Raw genomic sequence first — 26,981 nt, 5'->3', positions numbered from 1 at the left:
AATGTAATGTGCTGGGCGTAATATGGGTGAGTTGTGTATAATGTAATGTGCTGGGTGTAATATGGGTGAGTTGTGTATAATGTAATGTGCTGGGCGTAATATGGGTGAGTTGTGTATAATGTAATGTGCTGGGCGTAATATGGGGTAGGGGGGTGGTATTTGCTGTGTGTAATGTGCTGGGTGTAATATGGGGGAGGGGGACGGTGTGTGAAGTGCTGGGTGTAATATGGGGGAGGGGGACGGTGTGTAATGTGCTGGGTGTAATATGGGGGAGGGGGACTGTGTAATGTGCTGGATGTAATATGGGGAGGGGGGCAGTGTGTAATGTAATGTGCTGGGTGTAATATGGGGAGGGGGGCTGTGTGTAATGTGCTGGGTGTAGTATGGGGAGGGGGGCTGTGTGTAATGTAATGTGCTGGGTGTAGTATGGGGCTGTGTATGATGTGAGCTGGGTGTAATATGGGGGGGGGGGGTTTGCTGTGTGTAATGTGCTGGGTGTAATATGGGGGAGGGGGACTGTGTGTAATGTGCTGGGTGTAATATGGGGGAGGGGGACTGTGTGTAATGTGCTGGGTGTAATATGGGGAGGGGGGCTGTGTGTAATGTGCTGGGTGTAGTATGGGGCTGTGTATGATGAGGAGCTGGGTGTAATATGGGGTATGGGACTGTGTATGATGTGTGCTGGGTGTGATATGGGGGAGGGGGTTGTGTATAATGTAATGTGCTGGGTGTGATATGGGGGAGGGGGTTGTGTATAATGTAATGTGCTGGGTGTAATATGGGGGAGGGGGACTGTGTGTAATGTGCTGGGTGTAATATGGGGGAGTGGGACTGTGTAATGTGCTGGGTGTAATATGGGGGAGGGGGACTGTGTGAAATGTGCTGGGTGTAATATGGGGAGTGGGACTGTGTAATGTGCTGGGTGTAATATGGGGAGGGGGGCTGTGTATAATGTAATGTGCTGGGTGTAATATGGGGGAGGGGTGTGTATAATGTAATGTGCTGGGTGTAATATGGGGGAGGGTGTGTGTATGTAATGTAATAAGGTACTGTGTGTAATAAGTGGGAGGTGGCAGTGCATAATGCAATGTATTCTGGTGCTGTATGTACTAGGTATAATGTGTATGTGGGTGTAGTGGGTGTATGTATACACACACACAGTGCTGAAAGTGGGCCGGTATACACTGGTATGGCATACCGGCACTTCGATCACTGACTGCCGCATCTTTTCAAATTCGTCACTATTAACGCGCCAATTGGAGCTCTTGAACCAGCAGCCAATCAGGAGCAGCCACTCCTGATTGGCTGCTGGTCTGCAGCAGATTTGAAATAGTGGCGGTCATAGGTGGACCATAGCTGCCCCGAAAGCCGCTGCCCTCAGCCTCCTCCTCCGCACTGCCGCCCACAGCCGCCTCATCTGCACCGTCGATGACCACAGCCTCCTCATCCTCCACACTGCAGACCACACACTCCTCCGCTCATTAACCAATCTTACCCTGCTGCCTTTCTCTCTCCCCACTGTATGTCTTTGCTGTCCTCTCCCTATGTCTCTCCCTGTCCCTACTGTATGTCCCTGCGGTCACTCTCCCTGTCCCTCCCGCACCAGTGTATATAGATTTTGGTTTTCTCAGTCACTTAATGTGCACAGTAGATTAAATTAATGTATCTTGCACTTATATAGTTGTTTTTTTTCTAATTCTTTTTTTTGCTGCATTTTGGACTATAGTTGTCACCTGCCATTGCAGGACACACCCCTGATTGCAATAAATACACCCATAGGCGGAACTAGACACACCACTTGGGCGGAGCTCGGCACACCCCTGCACGGCGCATTCTGCTGCCACCTGGAATCTCCCTGAAACTAGTTTTCAAAAGAAGGCAAGTATGAGGTACCTTCTCCTGACATATTACAGGCTGCGTTTCATAAATAACAGGAGCAGATTGGTGCTTTATCTTTCTCCACTCTAAGGCCCATTTATCAACGGGTTTCCCTTTTAAAAACTTTTCTGCATAGGATAAATGGTGCTTCAGCCAATCAGATCCGGTCGTGTGCTTAAAAAGTGACAGTTGGGAGCGGATTGGCTGGTTCACCATTTTTTAAATAGCCAAATGTCATTGACGAATGGAACCCTTTATTTCTCTAACGTCCTAAGTGGATGCTGGGGACTCCGTAAGGACCATGGGGATTAGCGGCTCCGCAGGAGACTGGGCACATCTAAAGAAAGCTTTAGGACTAGCTGGTGTGCACTGGCTCCTCCCCCTATGACCCTCCTCCAAGCCTCAGTTAGATTTCTGTGCCCGAACGAGAAGGGTGCAATCTAGGTGGCTCTCCTGAGCTGCTTAGTGAAAAGTTAGTTTTAGTTTTTTTATTTTCAGTGAGTCCTGCTGGCAACAGGCTCACTGCATCGAGGGACTAAGGGGAGAAGAAGCGAACTCACCTGCGTGCAGAGTGGATTGGGCTTCTTAGGCTACTGGACATTAGCTCCAGAGGGACGATCACAGGCCCAGCCTGGATGGGTCCCAGAGCCGCGCCGCCGGCCCCCTTACAGAGCCAGAAGCCTGAAGAGATCCGGAAAATCGGCGGCAGAAGACGTCCTGTCTTCAAAAAGGTAGCGCACAGCACTGCAGCTGTGCGCCATTGCTCTCAGCACACTTCACACTCCGGTCACTGAGGGTGCAGGGCGCTGGGTGGGGGCGCCCTGAGACGCAATAAAAATACCTTAAATGGCAAAAGATGCATCACATATAGCCCCTGGGCTATGTGGATGCATTTAACCCATGCCAAAAATACACAAAAAACGGGAGATAAGGCCGCCGATAAGGGGGCGGAGCCTATCTCCTCAGCACACTGGCGCCATTTTCCCTCACAGCTTCGTTGGAGGGAAGCTCCCTGTCTCTCCCCTGCAGTCACTACAGAAAGGGTTAAATAAAGAGAGGGGGGCACTAATTAGGCGCAGTATTAACTATACAGCAGCTATAAGGGGAAAAACACTTATATAAGGTTATCCCTGTATATATATAGCGCTCTGGTGTGTGCTGGCAAACTCTCCCTCTGTCTCCCCAAAGGGCTAGTGGGGTCCTGTCCTCTATCAGAGCATTCCCTGTGTGTGTGCTGTATGTCGGCACGTTGGTGTCGACATGTATGAGGAGAAAAATGATGTGGAGACGGAGCAGATTGCCTGTAATAGTGATGTCACCCCCTACGGGGTCGACACCTGAGTGGATGAACTGTTGGAAGAAATTACGTGACAGTGTCAGCTCTGTATAAAAGACAGTGGTTGACATGAGACAGCCGGCTACTCAGCTTGTGCCTGTCCAGACGTCTCATAGGCCGTCAGGGGCTCTAAAGCGCCCGTTACCTCAGATGGCAGATATAGACGCCGACACGGATACTGACTCCAGTGTCGACGGTGAAGAGACAAATGTGACTTCCAGTAGGGCCACACGTTACATGATTGAGGCAATGAAAAATGTTTTACACATTTCTGATAATACGAGTACCACCAAAAAGGGGTATTATGTTCGGTGAGGAAAAACTACCTGTAGTTTTCCTGAATCTGAGAAATTAAATGAGGTGTGTGATGATGCGTGGGTTTCCCCCGATAACAACTGATAAAAATGTTATTGGCATTATATCCTTTCCCGCCAGAGGTTAGGGTGCGTTGGGAAACACCCCCTAGGGTGGATAAAGCGCTCACACGCTGGTAAGAACAAGGGCTCTACCCTCTCCTGAGATCCTTAAGGATCCTGCTGATAGAAAGCAGGAGGATATCCTAAAATGGATTACACACATACTGGTGTTATACTGCGACCAGCAATCGCCTCAGCCTGGATGTGCAGTGCTGGGTTGGCGTGGTCGGATTCCCTGACTGAAAATATTGTTACCCTAGATAGGGACAGTATATTATTGCCTATAGAGCATTTTAAAGATGCATTTCTATGTATGCGTGATGCACAGCGGAATATTTGCCGACTGGCATCAAGTCTAAGTGCGTTGTCCATTTCTACCAGTAGAGGGTTATGGACACGTCAGTGGTCAGGTGATGCGTATTCCAAACGGCATTTGGAAGTATTGCCTTATTAAGGGGAGGAGTTATTTGGGGTCGGTCTTTCAGACCTGGTGGCCACGGCAACAGCTGGGAAATCCACGTTTGTACCCCAGGTCGCCTCTCATCATGTGAAGACGCCGTATTATCAGGCGCAGTCTTTTCGTGGACAAGCGGGCAAAAGGTTCCTCTTTTCTGCCCCGTGACAGAGGGAGAGGAAAAAGGCTGCAGAAATCAGCCAGTTCCCAGGAACAGAAACCCTCTCCCGCCTCTGCCAAGCCCTCAGTATGACGCTGGGGCTTTACAAGCAGAATCAGGCACGGTGCGGGGCCCGTCTCAATGAATTTCAGCGCGCAGTGGGCTCACTCGCAAGTAGACCCCTGGATCCTTCAGGTGATACTCAGGGGTACAAATTAGAATTCGAGACGTCTCCCCCTCGCCGTTTCCTAAAGTCGGCTTTACCGATGTCTCCTTCTGACAGGGAGATAGTTTTGGAAGCCATTCACAAGCTGTATTCCCAGCAGGTGATAATCAAGGTACCCCTCCTGCAACAGGGAACGGGGTATTATTCCACACTGTTGTGGTACCAAAGCCGGACGGCTTGGTGAGATCGATTATAAATCTAAAATCTTTGAACACTTACATACAGAGGTTCAAATTCAAGATTGAGTCACTCAGAGCAGTGATTGCGAACCTGGAAGAAGGGGACTACATGATGTCTCGGGACATCAAGGATGCTTACCTTCATGTAAAAAATGTACCCTTCTCATCAAGGGTACCTCAGGTTTATGGTACAGAACTGTCACTATCAGTTCAGACGCTGCCGTATGGATGGTCCACGGCACCCCGGGTCTTTACCAAGGTAATGGCCGAAATGATGATATTCCTTCGAAGGAAGGGAATATTAGTTATCCCTTACTTGGACGATTCCCTGATAAGGGTAAGATCCAGGGAACAGTTGGAGGTCGGTGTAGCACTATCTCAGGTAGTGTTGCGGCAGCACGATTGGATTCTCAATATTCCAAAATCGCAGCTGGTTCCGACGACTTGTCTTCTGTTCCTAGGGATGATCCTGGACACAGTCCAGAAAAAGTTGTTTCTCCCGGAGGAGAAAGCCAGGGAGTTATCCGAGATAGTCAGGAACCTCCTAAAACCGAGCCAAGTCTCAGTGCATCAATGCACAAGGGTTCTGGGTATAATGGTGGCTTCCTACGAAGCAATCCCATTCGGCAGATTCCACGCAAGAACTTTCCAGTGGGACCTGCTGGACAAATGGTCCGGGTCGCATCTTCAGATGCATCAGCGGATAACCCTGTCACCAAGGACAAGGGTGTCCCTCCTGTGGTGGTTGCAGAGTGCTCACCTTCTAGAGGGCCGCAGATTCGGCATTCAGGACTGGGTCCTGGTGACCACGGATGCCAGCCTGCGAGGCTGGGGAGCAGTCACACAGGGAAGGAATATCCAGGGCTTATAGTCTAGCCTGGAGACGTCACTTCACATAAATATCCTGAAGCTAAGGGCCATTTACAATGCTCTAAGCTTAGCAAGACCTCTGCTTCAAGGTCAGCCGGTGTTGATCCAGTCGGACAACATCACGGCAGTCACCCACGTAAACAAACAAGGGTGTCACAAGAAGCAGGAGGGCAATGGCAGAAGCTGCAAGGATTCTTCGCTGGGCGGAAAACCATGTGATAGCACTGTCAGCAGTATTCATTCCGGGAGTGGACAACTGGGAAGCAGACTTCCTCAACACGACCTCCACCCGGGAGAGTGGGGACTTCACCCAGAAGTCTTCCACATGATTATAAACCGTTGGGAAAAACTCGACAGGTATTGCGCCAGGTCAAGGGACCCTCAGGAAATAGCTGTAGACGCTCTGGTAACACCGTGGGTGTACCAGTCAGTGTATGTGTTCCCTCCTCTGCCTCTCATACCCAAGGTACTGAGATTGATAAGATGGAGAGGAGTAAGCACTATATTCGTGGCTCCGGATTGGCCAAGAAGAAATTGGTAACCGGAACTTCAAGAGATGCTCACGGAGGATCCGTGGCCTCTACCTCTAAGAAGGGACCTGCTCCAGCATGGACCCTGTCTGTTCCAAGACTTACCGCGGCTGCGTTTGACGGCATGGCGGTTGAACGCCGGATCCTGAAGGAAAAAAGGCATTCCGGATGAAGTCATCCCTATCCTGATCAAAGCATGGAAGGATGTAACCGCAAAACATTATCACCGCATTTGGCGAAAATATGTTGCGTGGTGCGAGGCCAGTAAGGCCCGACGGAGGAAATTCAACTGGGTCGATTCCTACATTTCCTGCAAACAGGAGTGTCTATGGGCCTGAAATTGGGGTCCATTAAGGTTCAAATTTCGGCCCTGTCAATTTTCTTCCAAAAAGAACTAGCTTCAGTCCCTGAAGTTCAGACGTTTGTAAAAGGGGTACTGCATATACAGCCTCCTTTTGTGCCTCCAGTGGCACTTTGGGATCTCAATGTAGGTTTTGGGTTCCAAAAGTCACATTGGGTTGAACCACTTAAATCTGTGGAGTTAAAATATCTCACATGGAAAGTGGTCATGCTGTTGACCCTGGCGGGGCCAGGCGCGTGTCAGAATTGGCGGCTTTATCCTGTAAAAGCCCTTATCTGATTTTCCATTCGGACAGGGGGAATTGAGGACTCGTCCTCAGTTTCTCCCTAAGGTGGTTTCAGCGTTTCACCTGAACCAACCTATTGTGGTGCCTGCGGCTACTAGGGACTTGGAGGACTCCAAGTTGCTAGATGTTGTCAGGGCCCTGAAAATATCCAGGACGGCTGGAGTCAGGAAAACTGACTCGCTGTTTATCCTGTATGCACCCAACAAGCTGGGTGCTCCTGCTTCTAAGCAGACTATTGCTCGTTGGATTTGTAGTACAATTCAGCTTGCACATTCTGTGGCAGGCCTGCCACAGCCAAAAAATCTGTAAATGCCCACTCCACAAGGAAGGTGGGCTCATCTTGGGCGGTTGCCCGAGGGGTCTCGGCTTTACAACTTTGCCGAGCAGCTACTTGGTCAGGAGCAAATACGTTTGTAAAATTCTACAAAATTGATACCCTGGCTGAGGAGGACCTGGAGTTTCTCTCAATTGGTGCTGCAGAGTCATCCGCACTCTCCCGCCCGTTTGGGAGCTTTGGTATAATCCCCATGGTCCTTACGGAGTCCCCAGCATCCACTTAGGACGTTAGAGAAAATAAGAATTTACTTACCGATAATTCTATTTCTCGTAGTCCGTAGTGGATGCTGGGCGCCCATCCCAAGTGCGGATTGTCTGCAATACTGGTACATAGTTATTGTTACCAAAAAGATCGGGTTATTGCTGTAGTGAGCCATCTTTTCTAGAGGCTCCTCTGTTATCATGCTGTTAACTGGGTTCAGATCACAAGTTATACGGTGTGATTGGTGTGGCTGGTATGAGTCTTACCCGGGATTCAAGATCCTTCCTTATTGTGTACGCTCGTCCGGGCACAGTATCCTAACTGAGGCTTGGAGGAGGGTCATAGGGGGAGGAGCCAGTGCACACCAGCTAGTCCTAAAGCTTTCTTTAGATGTGCCCAGTCTCCTGCGGAGCCGCTAATCCCCATGGTCCTTACGGAGTCCCCAGCATCCACTACGGACTACGAGAAATAGAATTATCGGTAAGTAAATTCTTATTTTCTCTTCACGCTTTGATAAATCTCCACCAAAATTACTTCACACCAAACCGCGCTCATGTAGATAACATCATTCACACATTGGGGTAGATGTATGAATTAGTGATGAGAGGAGTAGTGAGCCAGTGGAGAAGTTGCCCGTGGCAACCAATCAGCATTAACCTAACATTTATAATTTGCATACTATAAATTTATACAGAGCAGCTGATTGGTTGCCATGGGCAACTTCTCCACTCTTATCACTGCTTCATACATTTACCTCAAGATGTATGTGACCAGATGTATGGCCGCAAGCGAAAGCAGGTTACGTATGAGCACAAGTGAAATAAATTAGATGACAAAACAATTTAATAAATATCAATGGATTACATAGGAGGACGTGCTACAGATTGTAGCCTGTGACAGACGGCACATTTGCTGGGGAACCACTGTAAATAGTGCAAGAATTTTATACCAAGGCAAAAAAAAACAAAAAAAAAAAACTATTTTCTGTAAATAAAAATGCAGACGGTAAAAAGAAGTGTCAGAATGTAATGAGGTAAAACGCCATAGATCATCGCAGAATGCCTGGCTAGGAGCGAGCGTTTGTGACTGCAGCAAATATAAAACACAATCCGGTGGCCTGGTGGCTCTTTGGTGGCTACGTATTTGCAGTCCAGGGGAACTGAGACCCCTTCATTGCTTCAGCCAGCACGATGAATGGGCACTCTGTTTGTGTGGAACTCCGATTTACCTCACTGTTATTGCTGCATCAGCTCAGGGGGCACCGAGATCTTACCCTAGGCCAGTGTGTTACAGGGGCAGACAATGGGAAAAAGACACCCTGCGGAATCCTGTGATGACCCATCCACGCCCACAGAACGTGAAGCAATAGTAACAGCTCCATAACATGTTCCATTCGCTCCCAACGATAATTAACCCATGAGTGGTAGGGAATAGAGACGACAGGCTCCGCTGACTGATGGGAATGATTAAATGGTCTCTGGAAAGTTCTGGGTAACATGAAGTCACCCTATAAAGCAAGTAGCGCCATAGCCAAGTAGGTAGTAAAAGCTGCAAGAGGGTGTGTTCATAGGTTAAAGGTATCTGACGGTGGACAGCCTGACAATCAATGTAACTGGGTTCTCACTACAAAGAAACATAAACGCTTGTCAGAAAGTCTGCGTGGGCACGTCCCTTCGTTCACTTTATTTTGTGGAGCCGTAATGAATTATTGATTATTTTATTAGCAGGAAATTATATAGTGCACACATATTCCACAGCGCTTTTCAGAGACTATTCAGTCATTCACACGAGTCCCTGCCCCAGTGGAGCTTACACTCTATGGGGACAATGGACTAAGCACTAGAGAGAGATAAAGTACCTATTATTTTTCAAACACAGCCTGTAGCATGGCAGTTAAGTGCTGATTGGCTGGTACTTTTTCTCTCTTCACTTTATCTCTCGTCAATGCTTAGTACATAGACCCCTATAGTCCCCTATCACACGAGTATACACACAAACATACGCTTATGTTAAATCTTGTCAGAAGCCAATTAACCTACCCGTATGTTTTTGGAGCAAGGGAGGAAACCTGCACATACATGGGGAGAACATGCAAACTCCACACAAGGGCCATGACCATGATTTGAACTAACAGCCTCAGTATTGTGAGAAAGGATTGCTAACCACCACGCCATCTGTGGTGCCCCACGCTCTTACACCAATGGCCGAGACAATCTGTAGTCGTCAGATGCATCATCATTAACTATGTAAGTTGCTGCTAGCACTTACAATATTGAACACACCTGCCTGTAAGAAGCCGTGCAAATGGTCATCTTTATACAAGAGAGCTTCATCGTGAAAACCAAGGAACACTCAAGCTTCATCATGAAAACCAAGGAACACTCAATGAAAAGATGAGCTAAGTCTTCAATAATGTTCCACAGCATATTGGCCCTATTCTGCATCTGGGTCGAGAATTTTCTCCAGCGGTAATTGCCCGAGTGTTTCACACAGAGGGGTAAATTTACTAAGCTCCCGATTTTGACCGAGATGCCGTTTTTTCATCAAAGTGTCATCTCGGTAATTTACTAAGCAATAATCACGGCAGTGATGAGGGCATTCGTAATTTTTTGCAAGTCCAAGAAAAAAATTACGAATGAATACACCATCGGTCAAAACGCGGCTGTTTAAGTATGAATCTCGGTAATTTACTAAGAAGTGCAAAGCAAAAAAAAAAAAAACACTGCCGTGAAAAATTACAACTCGTAAAAAAGTGCTAAAAAAAAAAAACAGACCTGCTTTTTTTTTCCGTGATTGGATAGGCATGCAGGGATCCATGAGATCCGTGCATGTATATCAGTGGGAAGGGGTGGGAAAGTTGTTATTTTTAAAAAAAAAAAATTGCGTGGGGTCCCCCCTCCTAAGCATAACCAGCCTCGGGCTCTTTGAGCCGATCCTGGTTGCAGAAATATGGGGAAAAAATTGACAGGGGTTCCCCCATATTTAAGCAACCAGCATCGGGCTCTGCGCCTGGTCCTGGTTCCAAAAATACGGGGGACAAAAAGAGTAGGGGTCCCCCGTATTTTTAAAACCAGCACCGGGCTCCACTAGCTGGACAGATAATGCCACAGCCGGGGGTCACTTTGATATAGTGCCCTGCGGCCGTGGCATCAAAAATCCAACTAGTCACCCCTGGCCGGGGTACCCTGGGGGAGTGGGGACCCCTTCAATCAAGGGGTCGTCCCCCCCCAGCCACCCAAGGACCAGGGGTGAAGCCCCAGGCTGTCCCCCCCCATCCAATGGGCTGCGGATGGGGAGGCTGATAGCCTTTTGTGATAATGAAAAGATATTGTTTTTAGTAGCAGTACTACAAGGCCCAGCAAGCCTCCCCCGCATGCTGGTACTTGGAGAACCACAAGTACCAGCATGCGACGGAAAAACGGGCCCGCTGGTACCTGTAGTACTACTACTAAAAAAATACCCAAAAAAAGACAAGACACACACACAGTGAAAGTAAAGATTTATTACATACATGCACACAAACATACATACATACTTACCTTATGTTCACACGCAGGTCGGTCCTCTTCTCCAGTAGAATCCAAGGGGTACCTGTTGAATAAATTCTACTCACCAGATCGCGGGTCCCAGGGTCCTCGGGGCATCCATTTGTAATCCACGTACTTGCATAAAATAAGAAAACGGAGAGCCGAGCCACGAACTGAAAGGGGACCCATGTTTTCACATGGGACTCCTTTCCCCGAATGCCAGAAACCCACTCTGACTGATGTCTAAGTGGGTTTCTTCAGCCAATCAGGGAGCGCCACGTTGTAGCACCCTCCTGATCGGCTGTGTGCTCCTGTACTGACTGACAGGCGGCACACGGCAGTGTTACAATGTAGCGCCTATGCGCTCCATTGTAACCAATGGTGGGAACTTTCTGCCCTGCGGTTGACCTAAAGTGACGTCACCGCTGAGCAGAAAGTTCCCAGCATTGGTTACAATGGAGCGCATAGGCGCTACATTGTAACACTGCCGTGTGCCGCCTGTCACTCAGTACAGGAGCACACAGCCGATCAGGAGGGTGCTACAACGTAGCGCTCCCTGATTGGCTGAAGAAACCCACTTAGACAGAAGTCAGAGTGGGTTTCTGGCATTCGGGGTAAGGAGTCCCATGTGAAAACATGGGGCCCCTTTCAGTTCGTGGCTCGGCTTTCCGTTTTCTTATTTTATGCAAGTACGTGGATTACAAATGGATGCCCCGAGGACCCTGGGACCCGCGATCTGGTGAGTAGAATTTATTCAACAGGTACCCCTTGGATTCTACTGGAGAAGAGGACCGACCTGCGTGTGAACATAAGGTAAGTATGTATGTATGTTTGTGTGCATGTATGTAATAAATCTTTACTTTCACGGTGTGTGTGTCTTGTCTTTTTTTGGGTATCTTTTTAGCAGTAGTACTACAGGTACCAGCGGGCCCGTTTTTCCGTCGCATGCTGGTACTTGTGGTTCTCCAAGTACCAGCATGCGGGGGAGGCTTGCTGGGCCTTGTAGTACTGTTACTAAAAACAATATCTTTTCATTATCACAAAAGGCTATCAGCCTCCCCATCCGCAGCCCATTGGATGGGGGGGGGACAGCCTCGGGCTTCACCCCTGGCCCTTGGGTGGCTGGGGGGGGGGACCCCTTGATTGAAGGGGTCCCCACTCCCCCAGGGTACCCCGGCCAGGGGTGACTAGTTGGATTTTTGATGCCACGGCCGCAGGGCACTATATCAAAGTGACCCCCGGCTGTGGCATTATCTGTCCAGCTAGTGGAGCCCGGTGCTGGTTTTAAAAATATGGGGGACCCCTACTCTTTTTGTCCCCCGTATTTTTGGAACCAGGACCAGGCGCAGAGCCCGATGCTGGTTGCTTAAATATGGGGGAACCCCTGTCAATTTTTTCCCCATATTTCTGCAACCAGGATCGGCTCAAAGAGCCCGAGGCTGGTTATGCTTAGGAGGGGGGACCCCACGCAATTTTTTTTAAGGATTTTACAGTGTTTAATTTAAAAGAAAAAAAAAAAAAATGAACCCCAGCACGGATCACACAGATCCGGCCGAGATTCATTGTAAAAAAGTCGGCAGTGTTTTGCTAATCACTGCCGTAAAAAACTGGAAAAAAAACCGAATGACATCGACATCGGAAAACCCGAAAAGGCAAAATACGGCAGCTTAGTAAATCCATCGTAACAAATTCAAAAAGTTGCAGTTTTACACTTTCGATGTCATTCGTGATTATTCTCCCACCAAATCGGGAGAATTACGAATCTTAGTAAATTTACCCCAGAGTATTTGATCTCTTTCTCATTACTGCTAAACTACACCAATGAATTCCCATCAGGGTATTTTGATTAATGGTGAGAATTCTGAAATACATCGAAGTATAATTCTATGATGTTAAGAAAATAAAATGTGATAGAAATCTTTATACGCCACGGTCTTCAGGGACGGTTACCATGATCACCAGGTGAGCGCACCACGCAGGTAAGTGTAACACACAGACACACTTTGTGCTATTACAGACGGTCCCTTGGGATTCATACCCCTGCGGGAATCCAGAACTTGTCAACACGCTGAAAAATATCTGTAGGAGAACAACGCACAGACCCTTCCTAGAATAACACTCTTTATACACCGTATACAAATGCGCAGAACTGAAGCAGATTTGACTTGTTAATGTAATGTTTATGGAAAACATCCAAGAACACAAGGTGTTATAGGTTATGTTAAATCCTAAACACCCCTGCTATAAAACAATAGACAGACAGTAATCACCTGAGCCTGTCCTCTACAGACAGCGCAGGCAGTCTGGACGGACGGGAATAAAAGTCGCCAGTGGATTTATTCCTTTCTCCATTCCCGAGGCCTCAGGTACAGAGACTGCTATCTTATCTCCCCACGTTACAGACGGTCACAAATCCCTGTGCAGGATAAATGGGTTTACCAGCAGGTAAATCCGGTCTGTTCCATTAACATTTCATCACTGCTTCTCTTTCATGTCTCAGCCTCTACTAAACCCATGCATGCATAACGCTGACAGCTATCTGCAGGAGTGGTGCCAACACTAGTATCACTGCAGCGCTCACTAGGGGCAACTGTCGTACAGCGGGACAAACATGCAGACACACTCACATTCCGGCCACATACGTGTGCCTCGCTACCTACCGTCCATAAGCCACCCATCATAGTACACCACTCCCACCTATACCCTAGCCTGCCCACCATCCACACCTCACAATTCCTAGCACAACCGCCATCCATTCAATACCATCTGTAACCCACCCTATGCACAATTTAAATCCCAACCCTACTCACCCTCCATACCCAAACCCTTATATAGCTCTCCATGCCCAAACCCTTATAGCTCTCCATGCCCAAACCCTTATAGCTCTCCACGCCCAAACCCTTATAGCTCTCCACGCCCAAACCCTTATAGCTCTCCACGCCCAAACCCTTATAGCTCTCCACGCCCAAACCCTTATACCTCTCCACGCCCAAACCCTTATACCTCTCCACGCCCAAACCCTTATACCTCTCCACGCCCAAACCCTTATACCTCTCCACGCCCAAACCCTTATACCTCTCCACGCCCAAACCCTTATACCTCTCCACGCCCAAACCCTTATAGCTCTCCACGCCCAAACCCTTATAGCTCTCCACGCCCAAACCCTTATAGCTCTCCACGCCCAAACCCTTATAGCTCTCCACGCCCAAACCCTTATAGCTCTCCACACCCAAACCCTTATATAGCTCTCCACGCCCAAACCCTTATAGCTCTCCACGCCCAAACCCTTATAGCTCTCCACACCCAAACCCTTATAGCTCTCCACACCCAAACCCTTATAGCTCTCCACACCCAAACCCTTATAGCTCTCCACGCCCAAACCCTTATAGCTCTCCACGCCCAAACCCTTATACCTCTCCACGCCCAAACCCTTATACCTCTCCACGCCCAAACCCTTATAGCTCTCCACGCCCAAACCCTTATAGCTCTCCACGCCCAAACCCTTATAGCTCTCCACGCCCAAACCCTTATAGCTCTCCACGCCCAAACCCTTATAGCTCTCCATACCCAAACCCTTATATAGCTCTCCGTGCCCAAACCCTTATAGCTCTCCATGCCCAAACCCTTATAGCTCTCCACACCCAAACCCTTATAGCTCTCCACACCCAAACCCTTATAGCTCTCCACACCCAAACCCTTATAGCTCTCCACACCCAAACCCTTATAGCTCTCCACACCCAAACCCTTATAGCTCTCCACACCCAAACCCTTATAGCTCTCCATACCCAAACCCTTATAGTACTCCACACCCAAACCCTTATAGCTCTCCACACCCAAACCCTTATAGCTCTCCACACCCAAACCCTTATAGCTCTCCACACCCAAACCCTTATAGCTCTCCATACCCAAACCCTTATAGCTCTCCATACCCAAACCCTTATCACCCTGCTTACCCCATCACCTCCACTAAACATTTACATTTCAAAGCTACAGATAAAAGAGAACTTGTTCTTAAGATAAACAACTGGAAATGTCACTGCAAGTAATCGTCTGCACCAGCCCTGCAGAATAAGAATTGCAGCCATCCGTGGCAGGAGAAACCCGTCCGACAAGGCTTGTGTGTCCCCCACAGGTCACCTGACAACGGAGTCTCCATTCTGCAGCACACACTGTACAGCTAACTGTCCCTGCATCTCCAGGTCAGTCCTTGTAGTTCTGCCACTTTAGTTTGGAAACGCTGCCTGCATACTGGCACACTGAAACCAATGCATTCCTGTAGGGTGGGCACAAGGTATAGACAGGGGTCTATATTTATAATAAATATGAAATCACCAGATCAGACACTCCAGATAGCCTCCGTTTCCCCATCATATGCTACGCTTCCGAGAAATAAATAAATCAGTACTCTCAGGAAAAGGCAATATTTTGTATGTTTACAAAGTGAAAACACAGACACCAGCCAGAGGAAACCTGCAGGGGGCGCAGGTGTGTCTTGTGCTGCCCATAGTGCAAGACAAACCACCCCTCCCTACCTGGAGCCCATCGTATCTATGAAGAAGGAATTCCATCAGATCAACAAGAGCCTGATCATCGCTAGACTGTAAATAAACCAATTATCAATCCTTAAAAGGGAACCCACAGTCTACACAACAAGCCGAGCTCCCTCAGTGCTCACTGCACTCCTGCTTGTGCAGCAGGAAGAGGAACGTAAAGAAACGTTATAAGTCAGAGCATAACTTAATGAAGTCATTATGCTCAAGGCGGACAATGTTCTCCTTCAGTAAACCAATTGCATGTTATATTTTCAATAGTTCCACAAAGATTGGTAGCAACGCCGTCACTATAACCATCTCCATCCGTGTGATGAGGCCACAGGGTCATTTCCCACAAGAAGAGAAAATGTCCTCTATAGGACAAACCCGATACGGCTCTATAACAAACTTATCCAGACAGTAATGAGATTTGGCAAACAATTAGGATGCAATGATTATATCATTTAGACGAATGTGTCGGATTGCTACTAATGCAATTAGTACAGTACGCTGCCCTATTGGGTGCAGACTGGTGACGGAGCAGATGGCGTTGGCGTGGAGGGGGTCCCAGGACCACCTCTGACTAGGGTACCAGCAGGCATTTCAAGTTGCCAGCATGTTTAATGGACTGAACGATCAGCAATAAAATATTCACGCATTTCAGATTTATAATAATATGCCGTTCTCTAGCTTCTGAGGAACTACAACTCCCAGCAAGCAAGCTTCTCCGCTGCATCAAAGCAGGGGGCGGCAATGGAACATTAATTTTCAAAACCACTTAAGTAACCCGACAGTGAGTGGTTATTTCTGTAATTATTACCCATTATTTATCAGAAGCAATTTTGCAAAGACCGCACTTATCCCAAGGTTTTGTGGTTATGGTAGAGGTCAGCCTTCAAGCCGGGGCCTTATTCTATGTCTGTTATTACCTGGTCTAGTTTTATAACCGCATTGTCTACAACTGTAAGGCGCAGCGGAATAAGCCCACGCTGTTGCCACACGGGCGCTATAAAAAGACATGCGTTTTCCAAGTTCAGAATCTTTAGGTCTAACGTTTACAGTGTCCTTATATCACAAATTCACTCACTGATAAAGATGGAGGATGTTACTTTGGTGTGATTAGACACGGAGTGGAAAGCACCCATATGAGTATACCTACTGTATGAAGTGTACACACTGGAGCGATATGTCGGCAACAAGCCGACATATCACTACCAGAACGATGTATTGAAGGACAGAACGATCCCTGGTTCGCCAATGACCTCAGAAGCGTACAAATTGCCTGTACACGCTGAACAATTTGACCGATATGACGTTCCAAATCGGCCAGAAACTACATATCAGGGCAATATTGCTCCAGCTTAAGACTACAGGGCATGCAGAACAGAGTGTGTAAGAGACTTCGGGGGTATTTAGGAAACCTTGGAGAGCGATAACGCACTAACCAATCATCTCCTTTCATGTTACAGGCTGTGGGGGAGTAGTATTAAGCCTTGGAGAGGCTTATTATATAATAATACAATTACAGGGGATGATCACTGTCCCACTCAGCATCCCTGACATTATTACCACAGATCACAGCCCCACTCAGCATCCCCGACATTACCCCAGGTCACAGCCCCACTCAGCATCCCCGACATTACCCCAGGTCACAGCCCCACTCAGCATCCCCGACATTACCCCAGGTCACAGCCCCACTCAGCATCCCCGACATTACCCCAGGTCACAGCCCCACTCAGCATCCCCGACATTACCCCAGGTCACAGCCCCACTCAGCATCCCCGACATTACCCCAGATCACAGCGCCACTCAGCATCCCCGACATTACCCCAGATCACAGCCCCACTCAGCATCCCCGACATTACCCCAGATCACAGCCCCACTCAGCATCCCCGACATTACCCCAGATCACAGCCCCACTCAGCATCCCCGAAATTACCCCAGATCACAGCCCCACTCAGCATCCCCGACATTACCCCAGGTCACAGCCCCACTCAGCATCCCCGACATTACCCCAGATCACAGCCCCACTCAGCATCCCCGACATTACCCCAGATCACAGCCCCAATCAGCATCCCCGACATTACCACAGATCACAGCGCCACTCAGCATCCGACATTACCACAGATCACAGCGCCACTCAGCATCCGACATTACCACAGATCACAGCGCCACTCAGCCTCCCCGAAATTACCACAGATCACAGCGCCACTCAGCCTCCCCGACATTACCACAGATCACAGCCCCACTCAGCATCCCCGACATTACCACAGATCACAGCCCCACTCAGCATCCCCGACATTACCACAGATCACAGCGCCACTCAGCCTCCCCGACATTACCACAGATCACAGCACCACTCAGCATCCCCGACATTACCACAGATCACAGCGCCACTCAGCATCCCCGACATTACCACAGATCACAGCCCCACTCAGCATCCCCGACATTACCACAAATCACAGCCCCACTCAGCATCCCCGACATTACCACAGATCACAGCGCCACTCAGCATCCCCGACATTACCACAGATCACAGCGCCACTCAGCATCCCCGACATTACCACAGATCACAGCCCCACTCAGCATCCCCGACATTACCACAGATCACAGCCCCACTCAGCATCCCCGACATTACCCCAGATCACAGCCCCACTCAGCATCCCCGACATTACCCCAGATCACAGCCCCACTCAGCATCCCCGACATTACCACAGATCACAGCCCCACTCAGCATCCGACATTACCACAGATCACAGCGCCACTCAGCATCCGACATTACCACAGATCACAGCGCCACTCAGCCTCCCCGAAATTACCACAGATCACAGCGCCACTCAGCCTCCCCGACATTACCACAGATCACAGCCCCACTCAGCATCCCCGACATTACCACAGATCACAGCGCCACTCAGCATCCCCGACATTACCACAGATCACAGCGCCACTCAGCCTCCCCGAAATTACCACAGATCACAGCGCCACTCAGCCTCCCCGACATTACCACAGATCACAGCCCCACTCAGCATCCCCGACATTACCACAGATCACAGCGCCACTCAGCATCCCTGACATTACCACAGATCACAGCCCCACTCAGCATCCCTGACATTATTACCACAGATCACAGCCCCACTCAGCATCCCCGACATTACCACAGATCACAGCCCCGCTCAGCATCCCCATTACCACAGATCACAGCCCCACTCAGCATCCCCGACATTACCACAGATCACAGCCCCACTCAGCATCCCCGACATTACCACAGATCACAGCCCCACTCAGCATCCCTGACATTACCCCAGATCACAGCGCCACTCAGCCTCCCTGACATTACCACAGATCACAGCCCCACTCAGCATCCCTGACATTATTACCACAGATCAAAGCCCCTTACAGGTCTGCCCTACATACATTTATCTATAAGTATCACACACCTCTAATAATAATAATAATAGTAATCACTTTCAGTAAGGCATTCCCCCATAAACAGTTGACTTGGCCAGATGATCTCACAATGAAGTAAATAGCATCCTGTAGCTGGCACTGTGAAATAGATGAGTCAGCATTTGTGTTCCAACACTTCAGAATTTAAATTCTTCCTTCAGGGAAATCCATATGTTCCCTATATTTGTACAGTAAAATTCAGTGTACTATATATGCATTATTAGTTTTTCAAAGAATAGCAACTCCGTTACACCAGGGTTGCCACAGCTAAAGAAACTGTCCGGCTCCTGCAATGGTTGATTAACCTTTACGCTCCAGGAGTGTGTATGTATGTATGTATGTATGTATGTATGTATGTATGTATGTATGTATGTATGCATGCCCCTGATGAATACCATTATGTGTTGAAACAGCTGTTGGGCTACAGCTGTAGGATTTACCTGTTATTGATTCATATTGAAGAATAACATTTTTACCTCTTTCATCTGAATCGTGAGTGATGTATGTATGTATGTATGTATGTATGTATGTATGTATGTATGTCAGCAGTGACCACATGCAATATAATGTACCTACCAGTACAACATTGCTGGACGGGGAGGATGAGGTGGTCTGCAGAACCTTTCATGGCTGCAGAGAAGATGCTGATTTTCTAGTCTGTCTGGTAAAGTTTCTCAGCAATGGGGACTAACCTGCTGGAAGCCCCATCCCAGGGCAGTCTGCACTGGTTCCTAATCGTCCAGGGCTACCTTATCATCTAACTGGATAAAAGCAGAACGCTCTTCAAGAAAATGCCAAAAGTGCCCCTTGGAGGTACCGCATACCACCACGTGCATAATACAAGCCTCAGGGCCCATGCCGTCACCGTTGCTGGCTCATGGCCAAGCTAGCCGCCAGCCGTGTAAGGCAATGCACGTGGCTTGCAAGCTGTATTCTACAGTATACAGGGGTCAGAATGCCCAGGTACCCGTGGTGGCATCTGCTGGGCACCTTATACAGAAAGCTACTTAAGACAAACAGAAAAGCCCAGGAAAACTGTTTCCCAGTCACCCATAAGGGCTGCACTACAACTCCAAGCATGCTCTGCCCCCAGCTCAACAACAGGTTGGGAAGCCGTGTGCCGCCTACTTACAGTCCTAGTGATAGGACTATTATTCCCTGTGCTAGTCCTTTTGGACAAAAGTGCTATATAAATAAAATGTACTATTATGGGGGAGACTTATCAAATCTTGGGAGGAGATAGTTTAGAAGTTGCCATTGCCAACAACTAAGCTTTTAGTGCCGGGTACACACAAGGATGGCATGTCGGCAGACCAAAGGTCAAGCCGACCGAACGGCCGATTGAGGTGTCTCCCGTCTTACCAGATGGGCATTTAAATTTGCCATCCAGCTGTGTCGGCGGTCCCTGCAGCAAGTGTACGGGTGGTCAGCACACCCCCATACACACAGTCAGATAAAGCCAACGCAATATGTCTGTGAAAGACGTCGTCCAGTTTGCACCCACCCGCCGACACGCTTGCGATATATCAGCCGTTCCATCAAACGGTCAATACATCGCTCAGTGTATACCCAGCTTTACAGTCATTTGACAGAAGAGGATTGGTTGCCAAGAGCAACGTCTTCACTATCTCTCTCCGGGGCTTGCCTCCTCTCCACTTTCTCTCTCTCTCTCCGAGGCTTGATGCATCTCTTCACATGTTACCAATCTACACACCTGTGCACTACAGATTTCAATACCTTAGCCTCTTAGCACACGCTGCCCATGAAATGTCTTCCCAGGGAACCCCGACCCCCCCACACCCACACGTGACAAACATGTTTACATTCTCTTCTCTTTGGCAGCCCTTCCTTACAAGTCAGCGTTTGTAACAGGATATAGCACTTTCCCTGCACACTGGCCAGAAATTAGATAACATATCTCTCATTCCAAGGCAAAAATCTACACGGCTTGCGACTCCGGCACACGTGTAAACGGACCCAGCACATACTAAATCCAGCCGTCTTTACTGCATAGCTGCACGCACAGGCCATGGAGACAGGGGACACCCCGAGACTGGACATACAGCTTACCTTCTGGGTCCCTGTCCCCAGACTTATACCCCTTTTCCACTAGCTAAATCGACCCGTGTTTTTGCACGGGGACGCGCATCAACACGAGTTTTTAGTAAGTGGACACGGCTCAACACAGGTGGAATCCTACCCTGGTAGCTACCTGGGTTGAACACGGTAACACGGTAATGACCCCGGTAATTGTGCAGTGGAAACGGTCATTACCCGTGTTTTCAGACCCGAGTAACATCAATAGCTTTCACAGAGCTTACCCGGGTTAAGTGGAAACAGATCTGACCCGGGAATAACCCGTGTCGAAGTGCAGTGGAAACGGGGTGGCCGACACGGGTTGTAGCCGGGTTAAACATTCTTGATCGTATCAGGTAGAAAAGGGGTGTAACTGGCACGTAATCCTTATAACGCCACCTCACCGGTGCTAGATAATAGGCACTGTTTTGCAAAATCTCTGACCCAGCTGTTTCTTGCAGCAAATCTACATTACTGTAAATAATATAATGAGGAGGGTAACGCCAGGGGCAGCGAGAGAAAGACACAGACAACTTAGAAATGTCATTTTGCATATTTTTAAGCTTTAAATTCTGGAGAGACCCCTTATCCGGAACACCCCGTGCAGTGAGCATTCCTGATAGTAGGTCCCACACCTGTACGTTATAAACAGCTTGGTAACTGGCGCCGGTTCCGTCCAGTAATGAGGGAATGCTGGCGCTGTATAACGTGATGCTGTGGCAATAGGAACACGAGATATAGATGTATGACTCAACGCGTTCTTCCCGTTCCACAGAAACAACTGCTGATAAAGACAAGGGCTGCGTATTGCAATATTACTCTCCGGCTGTCACAGCACTGCTAATGGAGATCACTGACCCACTGGCTAATGGTCCCGAGCACTGGGCACGGAATTAGTGACAGCAATTATTGTAATGAGAAGCAGAGTCCGCTGTACAGCAAGGGCACCAATGCTGTAATTATAGATATATACACACACTAATAAAATGTACACAGCATCCCTCAGTGTAAAGACTAGCCTCCATTATACACAGGGCATGTGCGTGGGGGAAAACCCACTGTACACATCCCGCACATGCTCCGGCAGATTACCCCAGTGCACCTCCATACACTGACATATATGCACTGCTAATACTGTCTGCATCCTATCCCCAGCAAAGGATACACACATAATACAGTATGCAGACTATCACCCTACTTTCAGTCCCGGCACATACTACATGCCAGTTACATACATGCACCGCTAATATAGTATGCAGACTATCCCTTTACTTTCAATTCTGACAACCGATACCAGTTACATACATAAACTGCATGCAGACTATTCCCCCACCACCAAAACATTCTAAATACACAGACATAGTGATAATACTGTATGCAGACTAGCCCCTAACTTTCAGTCCCAGTACATAACACATGCCAGTTACATTCACACACGGTGAGTACTGTATGCAGACTATTCCACTACCTTCAGCGCATGATAGTGTACATACATGTCATGATAATACTTTCTGCAGACTATGCCCTTACCACCAAAACACGCTATATGCATGTACTGAAATACTTTCTGCACCTACCCACAGTACATGCTACATACAGAACAGGTACTGATAATACTCTGCAGGCTATCCCACAGCACAAGCTACATGCCAGTGACACATGTGTGCTGCTGAAGGACCCCCAGTACATGCCAGTGACCTATGTGTGATGCTGAAGAACCCCCAGTACATGCCAGTGACACATGTGTGCTGCTGAAGGACCCCCAGTACATGCCAGTGACATGTGTGATGCTGAAGGACCCCCAGTACATGCCAGTGACACATGTGTGATGCTGAAGGACCCCCAGTACATGTCAGTGACACATGTGTGCTGCTGCGGGACCCTCAGTACATGCCAGTGACACATGTGTGCTGCTGAAGGACCCCCAGTACATGTCAGTGACACATGTGTGCTGCTGCGGGACCCTCAGTACATGCCAGTGACACATGTGTGCTGCTGCGGTACCCCCAGCACATGCCAGTGACACATGCGTGCTGCTGCGGGACCCCCAGTACATGCCAGTGACACATGTGTGCTGCTGCGGGACTGAGATCTGATGCAATAGGCGTCTCTCCCCCAGCAGGAGCCCCGAGGCAGCTGCTCTCCCTGCAAGGCGGGCGGAGGGTCCCGGGGCCCCGCACTTACCGCATGGCTGGAGGTGGAACACCCGTCTCGCTGCTGCCATCTCTGCCGCCCGCTGCGCCCGCTCTCTCTCTCGGTCTCACCCCATCTTCACCATCTTCTCACTTTAAGTTTTTTTTTTTTTTTTTCTTGCAGGAGGATCCGCTCATCAGCCGAACCCAGAGCTACACCCCCTGCCCTCCCCCAGCTGCCGGCTCACCCGGCCCCGCCTCCCGGCTCACCCTTCCCCCGCACCCGGAGCCTGCCCTGTATGCTGCTGCTGCTGTGTTCCGCCGGCCGCCGGGGAGGAGGGGGCGCCGCTCATACCGCTGCATGTATACAGCCCGGGCACCCACAGGAGAGGAGGGGGCACTGACTGGTACACCTTACAGCCCAGAACCCATAGGACAGGGCACCGCTCATATTGCCTGGCATACAGCTCAGGGGCACCGCTCATATTGCCTGGCATACAGCTCAGGGGCACCGCTCATATTGCCTGGCATACAGCTCAGGGGCACCGCTCATACTGCCTGGCATACAGCCCGGGCACCCACAGGAGAGGGGTATGAGTTTGTTGGCTCGACACTCATTAGGTCGACCACTATTGGTCGACAGGCAGTAGGTCGACACATGGAATAGGTTGGCAAGTCGACATGGGAAAAGGTGGACGACATTTTTATTTTATTTCTGTGTCGTTTTCTTCGTAAAGTGATCGGGAACCCCAATCAGTGCACCGTGTCCCCTCGCATGGCGAGCGAGCTTCAAGCAAGGTGCCTCGCTGCGCTCAGATTAGGGGGGTAATTCAGACCTGATTGCGTTTGCGCACAGCGGGCGAGAGAAAGACACAGACAACTTATAAATGTCTGTTTCGCACGGGTACAAAGCGGATCGCCGCTCAGCGATGGGATTGTGCGAAGTATCCATTTGCACGAGCGATCGCAAGGAGATTGACAGGAAGAGGGCGTTTGTGGGTGTCAACTGACCGTTTTCTGAGAGTGTTTGGAAAAACGCAGGCGTGTCCAAGCGTTTGCAGGGCGGGTGTCTGACATCATGTCCGGTCCCGGACAGGCTGATGTGATCGCAGCGGCTGAGTAAGTCCTGGGCTACTCAGAGACTGCACAAAATCTGTTTGTACAGCTCTGCTACACATGCGATCGCACACTTGCACAGCTAAAATACACTCCCCCCGTAGGCGACGACTATCTGATCGCAGCAGTGCAAAAATCCCCTGCTAGCGATCAGGTCTGAATTAGGCCCCAGGTTACTATTCCCAGTCGTAGTCCACGTGGATCGTAAAGTATGAAAAAGTTCAAAACAATTTAAAAACTCATGTCGACCTTTTCACGTGTCAACATTTGCCATGTCGACCAATAGTGGTCGACCTAGGGACCGTATCCCAGGAGAGGAGGGGGCATCAGTCATACTGTCTGATATACAGCCTGGGTACCCATAGGAGAGAGGGGCACCGGTCATACTGCCTGATATACAGCCTAAACCCATAGGAGAGAGGGGCACCGGTCACACTGCTTCGTATATTGCCCGGGCACCCATAGAAGAGAAAGGGCATCAGTCATACTACCTGGTATACAGCCCAGGCTCTCCTAGGTAGGGTGCAATGATCATACTGCTTGGTATCCAGACCTGAAGTGAGGATGGGGCCAGGGCCGGATTTAGGAAGGGGGGGTGGGGGGGGGCGACCACCACCCCTAACACAGTCATGGCCACTCCCACTTTTGAGCAGAAGAGAGCTCTTCGGGGAAAGTCTGAGGCAGAACGATGTGCTGCAGCTTATACCAGAGCAGCACAGAGGAGCCAGGAGAGCAAGGGTTACAGAGCATTTGCCCCTTACTTGCTGGTGTATGGGTACTAGGGCTAATAAATACTATTACCCCATAGCACAGTTACATGTACATAGAACAATCACAAAGCTCTATCTCAGTCTCACTCAAAAAGTTCAGTCAGAATTGAGAGAGGAGGAGTTAGGAATGCAGATGGGAGGAGTTGGGACTGTAGAGGGAGGAGTCAAGATTAAACAGTAAACCGCCCCCCCTAAAGAAAAGTCTAGATCCGTCCCTGGATGGGGCACTGGTAATACTCCCAGTTATACAGTCCGGGCACCCTTCCTGAGGAGAGGATGGGGCACTGGTCATATTGCCTGGTATACAGGCACAATCTAGCACCGGCGATAGCGGCATGCAGGGCCGCGCATCGCTATCACTGGGGGGCATACACAATAGGGAGAGATACGTGCTTAGCTTCTACGCAATCTAGTCAGATTGCTTAGAAATTAAGCACAGATCTCTCCGTGTGTTCCCGCTTTAGGTAGGAAGGCCCTGCTCACAAGCTTACAATCTACAGGGAAATAGGAAGGATACACAAGGATAGGCTCTATCTATGGGGGTAGCGATCGCAGTCTGAATTACTTTGTGGAGTGCGCACGAGCAGCAACCGCACTGCGTGTGCGCACTTCGGGAGCCCAGTGGCTGCGATCGCCTCTGGCTGATTGATAGGCATGGGCGGGAGGGGGCGTGCCAACGGCGTTAGAACGCCGTTGGCGGGGTGCGGTCCGGACAACGGAGGCATGTCCAGACCGTTGGGCGGCTACATGATGTCACACACAGCTGCTGTGACCCAGAACGCGGTGGGTAGCTCCCTGCCAGAGCTGCGCAGGTAGGGAGCTACTCGCCAGGTACAAAAGCATAGCTGCCATGCGATGCCTTATTACCTGTGCGGGGGGGAAGGGGGGGGGGGGCTGACATACGGGGCGCTGAGCGTCCCCCCGCATGTCTGTGAAACTGATCGTAGATGTGCTAAATTTAGCACATCTACGATCAACTCTGAATTACCCCTATAGCAAATCAGTCACCAGGTTGCAGAGACAGTCCTGATAGTATGTTAATAGATATGAATGCTTCTGAAGGTTATGTGGGCGCCTGCACTATAACTACCAGCAATGCAGGGATGTAGGGCATCATCAGCTGGGGATGGCACTACTCTCCCATACTGTACAGCGGCACGCTTCTTACCAGGAATAAATGGCAGCTTAATAGCCTGATAACCTGCCTCTTATCTCCCCCTCGTCAGCCTTATCGCGCTCTGGCAATGATTGTAGCACTTTGTCAGCAGTTTACACGCTGTTGGGCCAACAATAGTATAACATAGACTGCACAGTTAGCGTGTGTATAGTAAACACGGAGTCATAGCGATCCAGCGATCCGCTACAGTGCAGGTGTATATCATATAATGGTTGTGTCCGTTCATACTCAGCAAGTTGCAAAATGACATCCGCTTACTGTGAAAATCAATACAACATGGGGGGAGGGGGAGCCATCAATCACTGATGGTGCTGTGTTTTTCATTCACCTTTATTTCTATAGTACTGTCATTTTAGGAAACGCTTTGCAGACAAAGCAGATATACAGTATGGGCCAAAGAGCTAAGGCCCTGTACAATCATCTCCCGCACTGTGATACCCACTGCCACTCTGAAAAGTGACGGAAGAAAATATGATATTTTTATTTTTTTGGGAAAAACATTTTTTTCCATGTATGACGACTGATCCCATTCCCTGATAGTCACTTGCTTACATTGATACTATCGCATTGGCTATAGATATCAGGACAGCAATGTCAGAAATTACAGCATGCATGCAGCAGGGCCTACATATAAGAAAATATGGTGTGTTATGAATGATGACAGAAATTCCACTAGCATAATGATTGGACAAATTGGATCACATGACCGTGCATTATTTCCCAACGACCACACACTCCTCATCACAGCCCATATCACTCCACAATTGTAAACAATACACTGAGAGCAGCACATCCCCCGCCTCACTGACAGCGGCAAATCTCCACCTCACTGACAGCGGCACATCCCCCCTCACTGACAGCAGCACATTCCCCCTCACTGACAGCAGCACATCCCGACTGACAGCGGCACATCCCTCGCCTCACTGACAGCAGCACATTCCCCCTCACTGACAGCGGCACATCCCCCCTC

General features: G+C 49.2%; 1 protein-coding gene across 4 annotated transcripts in view; it reads right to left on the bottom strand.

Annotated features, from left to right (window-relative positions):
* Positions 1–23,168, bottom strand: part of SLC4A11 (solute carrier family 4 member 11) — a 171,452-nt gene extending 148,284 nt beyond the window's left edge. For 3 of the 4 annotated variants that reach the window (XM_063925343.1, XM_063925345.1, XM_063925344.1), the window contains exon 1: positions 23,001–23,168. In XM_063925343.1, coding sequence (XP_063781413.1) covers positions 23,001–23,040 — 40 coding nt within the window. In that variant the 5' untranslated portion in view covers positions 23,041–23,168. The remainder of the gene's footprint in view (positions 1–23,000) is intronic. The other variant, XM_063925347.1, reaches the window with a different exon arrangement.
* Between the last annotated feature and the right edge of the window lie 3,813 nt (positions 23,169–26,981).

The sequence above is a fragment of the Pseudophryne corroboree genome, chromosome 1 (genome assembly GCF_028390025.1).
Source record: "Pseudophryne corroboree isolate aPseCor3 chromosome 1, aPseCor3.hap2, whole genome shotgun sequence".
Taxonomy (NCBI): Eukaryota; Metazoa; Chordata; class Amphibia; order Anura; family Myobatrachidae; genus Pseudophryne; species Pseudophryne corroboree.
This window is presented reverse-complemented; position numbering and strand designations above follow the sequence as displayed.